Below are 8701 nucleotides of genomic sequence, written 5' to 3'. Positions count from 1 at the left end.
TTTTTTTTTTTGAGACACTCTCACTCTATCACCCTGGGTAGAGTACCATGGTATCATAGCAACCTCAAACCCCTGGACTCAAGTGATCCTCTTCCCTCAGCCTTCCCAGTAGCTGGGACTACAGGCATCCACCATGAGGGCCAGCTGGTTTTTCTATTTTTATTAGAGATGGGGGCTTGCTTATTGCTCAGGCTGGTCTCAAACGCCTGAGCTCAAGCAATCCACCTGCTTCAGCTTCCCAGAGTGCTAGGATTACAGGTGTGAGCCACCAGGCCCAGCCCAAGGAAATGTTTTAATTTCTACACGGGAGCGATGTGGTCACATACGTGTTTTGAAAAGCTAAAGGGTAGATTTTAGGAGGAGAGAATATTAGAGGTCGAAGGCAAGAGGCTGTAGCAACAAGGTGTCTTGGAAAGAGAAAAAGCCTGCCCTGTGGCAAAACAGTAACAGTGAAGGAAATTCAGGCATTTAAAAAGGAGGGAGCAGGCAGCAGAAGAGCCCTGGTGCTCGTTTGAACGTGGAAGGTGCAGGATGAGAAAGAGGAGCCCTAAATTAGGACTCCAGATTTGGTCCACAAGGTAAGTTTTCTTCCTGAAGTGATCTCCACCCCTCCCTCCCTCCATTCTGCCACAACAAAAGCACCATCACAGCACACTTCCTTTTAAAGTTTTATTAATGCTTAATGGAACAATATTTTATCTCTTTTATTAACCTGAGTACAAAAATACAGTTGCTGACTTGACAAAATGGCTACACCTAGCGCTGGAAGATTTGATTTCTCCAACGGTGAGGAGGGAAAGCATGCTTCCAGCTGGAGCTGTGTCCACGCACACGCCGCTCCCGCACACACGTGCGTGCAGACAGGGAGGCCCAGGCAGAGAAAAGGAAGGAGGTTGCAGGGATTTGGGAAGAAGCCCACAATTATTCCCAGGAGAAAAAAAAAAAAAAAGGCTGGTCTCCTACATAGGGGGCAGAATTACTGATTTACATTTAGGATTTATTGTTAAAAAGAAAATTGATAAGCTATTTCTGCACTTTTAACATTGTAGAAAAGATGCCACTGGTCTCCTTTCACCACTAAGGTGAATAAAGTGAGCGGAAGTGGGAAAAGACTCAGATACTCAACGGTGAGGAGTAAACCTCCAGGTGGCTCAAGTTTTGTGACAAAAGATTTCATTCTTTACATTCAATGACAAAGTGACATTTAGGCGAGAGGGAGCAGGAGAAGAGAGTCTGCCACAGTCGGCTAAATCCACACACACGCAGAGCAGCTTTTGGTAGCAGAGCTCTCCCACAGTGAGCGTGCTCCTCCCGGGGTAGACAGGAGCAAGGTTTCCTGGTCGGTTCAAACTGTCCTGGGTGATCCCTCGATATCCCCTCCCCTGCTGTTTTCCTTCCAGAACTCTAACTTTGATGAAGGAAGGGATACATTCACATTACAGCTCATGTTCAAGATGTTTGTCTCTGAAGGCACCACCCGTCAGCCGCTCCTGAGCTTCCTTCATCCCCTGAACAACTGTGAAATAAAAGTTAGGGGTGGGGGAAATATGAAGCACATCTTTAATATTTGATGCCTGCCAACCAATGTAGACTTTAAAATGTTTTAGGAGATATATGAGGAAGTACAAAATCCAGTTCTTGATCTTGGCCCTGGGGAAAATCATTCATCTCTTTGAATTTGTTTTGTTTATAAAATGAGATCATGTATCTTACTCAACACTGGATTGTTGTAAAAATTAAATGAGGGAATGGATAATAAAAGTGCTTTATCAACTCTGAAGCCCTACAAAAATGTTAGCAGCTGCTTTGGCTTACCCTCTCCCAGCCATCAACTGTGATCAACTGTGGATGCTCATTTGACACTAAGGAAGAGCAAACACTTTCCTATCCTCCCATTATATCTTTAGGATGAATGTTGCCTTTATTTCACTTCCTGTGGAGGTTATGGATTACAATGATCTGTGTGTCCTGGGAGTGGTGATGGTCTCCACCAAAGGAGGTGGTCATCTCCAGTACCAACTAAACTATCCACGGAAGAAGCCAAGTTCTTAGGCCAAAAAAAAAAAGGAGAAACCTGGAAGGAGGGCTTAGATAGAACTGGAGATGAAATTCTTGTCTATCTTGGGGTGTCCCTCATATGGATTCGGACTTCAAGAAGGGCAGCTACTTTGGTATAGGTTCCTGAGAGAAGGTAGTACAACAGCACTCCTACCAGGAGCAGGCCAGGAGCTGGATTGAGCCAGTGTCACTAAATACTGAAAAGCACATGGATAAGCCCGAAAGAGCCAGATCACGTAGTCTGCTACTTCCCTAGCATTTTGCCTGTGCCTTTAGTAAAGCCATATTTGAATGTTCTAGTTTCATGTCAGCTGAGCTATGGGAGATTTGGGGGTCTTGTGTTCACAGTTATACCAGTGTGGAGATGGCACTGGTAACTTAGATGACGTTCTAAAGGGAAGATGAATCTCGGGGTACAAGAACTGAGGGCCTACAGCCCAGCTGTCCTTCTCCATGTGGAAAATTGCCCTCGAATATCAGACTCCACCGATTTGCATTTGGTTAAGGAACGTGACATTCTTTTTACCCAGGGGAAAGAGGCAGTAACACTTCCAGACCTCTTTCCCCTCCCTATTCTGTGAATGAGAGTTCCAAGGACTCAAAACAAAGTGATCAACAACCTGGCAACACGGCAATAGAGGACACATGGCAACTTAGCAAACGGGGGGAACAAGGAAGGAAAACAGAGACAATACGTGGCATGTACTCCCGGATGTGGCATGAATTCCAACCCACGCCTCCAGAGTGACTGTGCACAAAGATCAGAAAACAAAAAGCATGACTGGCGTGGCTTCAGCCTCACCTGTCTGTGCTCATGCTCTTCTCTCTGCCGGGAACATGCTTTCCCCACTCTACTACTGACTAGGTCTCATTTATCATTCCTCTAGCAAGCTTTCTAGACTCTCTGTGTTGGGCTATATCCTCCTTCCTTCCTACTTCCACTGCCTGAAATGTCCTCCTTCTCTCTTGCAGAGACTACTTCTTATTCTTTTAGGTCCAATTAAAGTTCAGTATCTATGAAACCTGTGAGAACTGTTCAGCTAACAATATTCTCCCTTCCTCTGAACTCTTATAGGAAGAATAGTAGTAGTGCAGCAGAATAAGTTTGGACTCAAATCCTGGCTCTGTAGCTTACTAACTGTGAGACCACGGGCAAGCAACTCTCTGTGAGCCTCAGTTCTTCAGTGTTTCCTGTGGGTCAGTCAGCTCTTCTGGTGGACTGTAAGTGGCTAGAGGAAAGGGCTCACTTTTTATCTTTCTCCTATATCTTCTATAGGATCTAGCCAAAACTAGACAGGGAGGAATGGCCCAGCTAGCATGTGGTAGTTTCCTACCACAGACCTCGAGAGCTGTCCATCCTAGTCAAATCTAGCAGCAATCCGCCCTCCTTTCTCTCAGCATCACTGTACCTTGCTCAGCACTGACGTAGAAATACTTGTAGCTGGGATTTCCACTCTCGTTGATGATTTCAGGATGCACCTTGCCATTGGGATCTGTTATAGACAAAACGAGACATCTGCAGTAATTACGACAGACAGGTACTTCAGACACTGTATGTATGGTACCTAGGCCCTGTTTGCAGTCTATTATCTTACCCCCCTACTTCTTGCATTTCTGCTTCCTTTCTGTTGGATAATGCTGGGATCATACTTTTTTATTTATAGCCACCATAAGTCTAGCAGAATACTGAGTGAAGATTCGGTGGTCATTAAGTATCTTATACAACTGTTTGTGGAAAGACATTTGTCTGGTTCTACTATTCCACTGTCTCAGCTGTACTGTAGTGACGGGGGTGGAATTGCAGCTGACTCTGTCCCTGTAGGGCCTAGCACAGTGCCTGACCCATGGCTGATGCTCAAATGATTGCTAACTGGATCAATAGGTGATCAAGTTCTCAACATTGCTCACAAAAGTAGTTAGTTACTGAGAAGAGTTTTCCTTCAAACTTGTAATTCTGGCATCCACAACTCCACTCCTTCTTGAAATTGGTTTTTGTTTCTTTTTGGTGTTGGCCATCCCAGTAGTTTCACCAGGTGGAATCAGGGCCTTGATTCTTGTCTCTCTCTATCCATATCATGGATCCCCAGATTAAGATCTTATGCCTTACCCAGGAAAAGAATTCGTGGAATATAACCCCCATCAGGGCTGAAATCGTCATCCTTGGGTTCCTCTTCATCCTATTAAATAAATGTAAACCTTAAGTCAGATCATGTCCTCCCTTTCCTCAAAACCTTTCAGTAGCTTCCCCTCTCACTCCGAGCAAATCTCCAAGTCCTTGCAGCGGCCTCCAAGACCCTACATGTGCCACACAGGCACATCTCTAACTTCACATCTCAGGCTTTGGGACTCGCTCTTACTCTCTGCCTGCACCCACTTTCCCCATTATCCACACACCTTACTCCCTTTTCTGCTTCAGACCTCTACCCAAATGACACTTTTATCTTTTTTTAAAACACAGAGTTTCACTCTGTTGCCCAAGCTAGAGTGCCATGGCATCAGCCTAGCTCACAGCAACCTCAAACTCCTGTGAGCCCTTGGTACAGTGCTGTGGCATCACAGCTCACGGCACCTTAAACTCTTGGGCTTAAGTGATTCTCTTGCCTCAGCCTCCCAAGTAGCTTGGACTACAGGTGCCTGGCTATTTTTTTGTTGCAGTTGTCATTGTTGTTAGGCTGGCCCGGGCTGGGTTTGAAACCACCAGCCTCAGTGCATGTGGCTGGTGCCATAACCACTGTGCTTTTCTTTGTAAGAAATTTCTGGAGTTAGAGAATGCTTGGTAAAGATGTTATTCCTATTTCCTTTGAGTAGAAATGCCAATTTATCACAGAAAGTGGTAAGGAGTTCGCATACATGGGAAATCAACAATTACAATATGAAGTGGTTCCCATTTCAGGGGATAAATGGGGTCACATGTAATGCAACTTTGCGTTGGTGAGGTGTGAACATTTAGGCTACCCAGTGCCTATAAAAACAATTCCATAGGTGTCTCAATGTTAACTGTTAGTGTATGGAAGATTCCAGATCCTATGTTTAAGTAAATATTATGTTTACACAAATTTATGGCTAGAAATATCAGAGTACCCACAAGGGAACATGGCCAGGTCACAGTAACTATTCTTATCACTTATTAGGTTCTGTGAGCTTTTTTTTTGGACTCAGCCATATTTAATGTTTAGGAGAAAAAATAAGAAAAAAGTTAAAATTGCATAATGTTTGCTACATTGCATATTTGTCTCTTTCTAGAAGGAACTTTGTAGCTGCCCCTTGAAAAACAAAAGCAACTTGTTTTTTGGTTTTTTTTTTTTTTTTGAGACAGAGTCTCACTCTGTTGTCCTGGTGTCATAGCTCACAGCAATCTCAAACTCCTGGGCTAAAGTGATCATCTTGCCTCAGCCTCCCAAGTAATTGGGACTATAGGCACCCACTACAACACCCTACTAATTTTTCTATTTTTAGTAGAGACAGTGTCTCACACTTGCTTAGGCTGGTCTCAAACTCCTGAACTCAAGACAGCCACTTGCTCTGAGACAGCCTCTCACAGTGTCAGACATGAGCCCCTGCACCTGGCCTTGTTTCTATTTTTTTCATGAAGCTAGATTTTAACTAGTTGTCAGACTTCAATTGTGACATATTTATGAGAAAAAACAAGCTGGAGAATTTCAGTGGGAAGTAAAAAGAACAGATGGAGTTGCTTTTTACAGACCATGAGTTTTTAACCATTTGTTTTTCAAAAGTCCAGTCTTCAACAAGGACCATCCAGGCTGGACGTGGTGACTCACACCTATAATCCTCACACTCTGGGAGGCTTAGGTGGGAGAATCACTTGAGCTCAGGAGGTCAAAACCAGCCTGAGCAAGAATGAGACCTGTCTCTACTAAAAGTAGAAAAATTAACTGTGTGTTGTGGTGGGCCCCTACATCCCAGCTAGTTAGGAGGCTGAGGTAGGAGTCTGAGATTGTTGTGAGCTAGGCTGATATCTTGGCACTCTAGCCCAGGCCATAGAGCTAGACTCTGTCTCAAAAACAAAAAAACAAACAAGGACCATCCATGAGTGTGTGCTATTCACATTCAGTTCTGAAACACTACTGCCTATTTGGCCATATATTTGGCACAAAACTATTCTTGAGGCATGCCTTGGCAACCAGAGCTTTTATATCTCTCTTGTAGTAGAATGACCCTGAAGCCTGGGATGATGTCAAAGCCACGAGAGGTACAGATCTCTAATGGTGATATAGAAAAACATTCAAAGTCTCACAAGTCACATCATTTGTAAGATCTAGTTGAGGATGTAACATTGTGGATGGAGTTTGGTGGCTCTAGTCTTCCATAAGTAGTCAGATAATTAGGTAGTTAGTAATCTGAAACTAGGCAATACAGACTGTGAAACACACTGACATAGTCACAATAAATGGGAATCAATGAGTCCCACCAGTTAGAGAACCATCCAGTCAGCAGTGTGGACAGGGCCTTGCTGGTCATTAAGAACTCCATCAAGCTGAGAAGACAAACGCAAACATCATCTAGGGAGGTAATCTAATACACTTAGCCTGCTACCAAAGGGGTTCCTTAATGAGTAGTCTTTTTTTTTCTTTTTTTTTTCAATTTTAGAATGTTAGGGATATAGTAGATGTTACCTACTTTGTTTTGGGGCAGACTGAGTCAAAGTTATACTCCTAAGTGTGCCCCTCACTCAGATAGTGTGCACTGTACCCAATTGGTATGAATTTACCCATCCCTTCCCTTTATTCCCCCCTTGCCCGCTGGCTCTGTGATCTTGACAAAAATCACATACCTTCTTTTAACCTTAGACCTTCTCTCTGTAAAATGGGCATAGTACCAATGGCCTACAAATCCTTTCCAATTCTAGGATCTGACATTCTATGACTCAGGATTACAAAACCTGTAGTCTATATGAAGTATAAAAAGGATATCTCATAATAAAATAGAAAGATTGTACATACAAGCCCAGCACAGAGTGGGCGCTCAACTGACTCATATATTGCAAGAAGTTCTGGCCTGCATGTATGACTGTACCTTTAGTCCACACAAAGATATAAAACGTGTCAGAATCATAAACTAAGGATGAAAGGAACGGAAAGTTTAGTCAACATATTAAATCTCTTCTCCCTCTTCTACCCTGATGTCGACGGTGGATGGCTTTCTAAAATATCTAATGCAATCCTTAGTATCAGAGGTCAAGAGAAAAACACATACATACATGTAACCAGCTCTGCTAAATATAATTTTGTAACATTTAAAACAAAATTTATACCATTAATGATGCCAATTCTAAAACAGTAAAGTCTTAATATCATAGCAAAAAAGAGAAACTCTCAATCTTACCTCAAGATTTACCATAACAAAATTATGGGCAAGTTCTGAAATTTCTGTAGACTCTGCAAATTTGGGCTTTAAAGCTAGAGGGGAAAAAAAGATTTTGGAATAGAAGAAAACATCACTGTCGTATCGAAGCCCTAATTAACATGAGCATCACCATTTCTCTTTGGTAGTTCAGGCTGCCTCGATTCACATAACTTTTTTTTTTTTAAATACTTTAAAAAACCTGAATTAGGACACGTGAATTCTCGTCCTGTTTCTGCTACTTATTTGTATACCTACGAGACCTTGGACGACTTACTTCATTTCTCTGAAGCTTTTACCTCATTTATAAAATAAGGATAAAATAAATAAACCATACAAATGTTTTCATAAGTATTACTATTTGCTCTTTATAGTTAATTTCAATAACTTCTATTGAAGTAACAGGCAACACCGTGATACCGTCACAAATATACACACATATATAATTCTACATTAATTATTTACACGAGTTTTGCACTCATTTTCTAACTAGGAATTTTTTAAGTGTAGCATACCAAATGAAAGACAACCTCCTTGAGAAAATGGCACGGTGGTACAGCAGAAAGAACACAAGCGACAGAGTCAGGTAGTCTTCGGTTCTAATTTGGTTCCTACCTCCTCCAGGACAGCCCTAACCACTTCTCATCTCTCTATACATGATTTTGCCTTCCTCCAATATTTATCGTCCACATGACATCTTAGTATTTAATCTCATATTCAACATAATTGTATCTTAATCCTCTCATCTCTACAAATAAAATTATATTTCCTTGGTATTTGTTAAAGCAATCACTAGTACTTACTGGGCCAGAGTCAGTGCTAACATTTGTTAAATATTAATGTTTGACAATACATCTGAGGTTTGAATTTGGATTAAGCACTTGCACTTACCTTTGCAAGCTCCACACCAAGATTTATGAATAATCACCATCAGGGGCAATCCACTTAAAAGCAAAACAAAGAAATTGTAACTTCGAAATCTATTCTTAAAAGAATGTTTATCAAGATTAACGTATGGAGACATTCATGTAGTCCATATGATTTCAACTGGGAAAAACCTCAAGACAACCTAAATGTTCAATAATAATAGATTAGTACCCTAAAATTCTTGGTGAAGTCTGACATTTCTGTAAATCCCACACATGTGGGTTTTAAAGCTCGGGAGAAAAGACTGCAGAATAGAAGAAAACACCAGGCTAGGTATGTCTATAATCCTAGCACCAAGGCAGGTGATGGCCTGAGCTCAGAAGTTTGAGACCAGTCTGAGAAAGACCAAGACCCC

General features: G+C 42.0%; 1 protein-coding gene across 1 annotated transcript in view; it reads right to left on the bottom strand.

The window, feature by feature from the left end:
- Nucleotides 1–655: 655 nt before the first annotated feature.
- The window catches only part of TXNDC12 (thioredoxin domain containing 12), a 24300-nt gene continuing 16254 nt past the window's right edge, over nt 656–8701 (bottom strand). The window contains exons 3-7 of the mRNA XM_003799924.2: nt 8311–8363; nt 7402–7475; nt 4166–4235; nt 3468–3551; nt 656–1516 (exon numbers count right to left, since the gene is read on the bottom strand). Coding sequence (XP_003799972.1) covers nt 1437–1516; nt 3468–3551; nt 4166–4235; nt 7402–7475; nt 8311–8363 — 361 coding nt within the window. The 3' untranslated portion in view covers nt 656–1436. The remainder of the gene's footprint in view (nt 1517–3467; nt 3552–4165; nt 4236–7401; nt 7476–8310; nt 8364–8701) is intronic.

This window comes from Otolemur garnettii, unplaced genomic scaffold (genome assembly GCF_000181295.1).
Source record: "Otolemur garnettii isolate 467f Iridium unplaced genomic scaffold, OtoGar3 scaffold00159, whole genome shotgun sequence".
In the NCBI taxonomy this organism is placed as follows: domain Eukaryota; kingdom Metazoa; phylum Chordata; class Mammalia; order Primates; family Galagidae; genus Otolemur; species Otolemur garnettii.
This window is presented reverse-complemented; position numbering and strand designations above follow the sequence as displayed.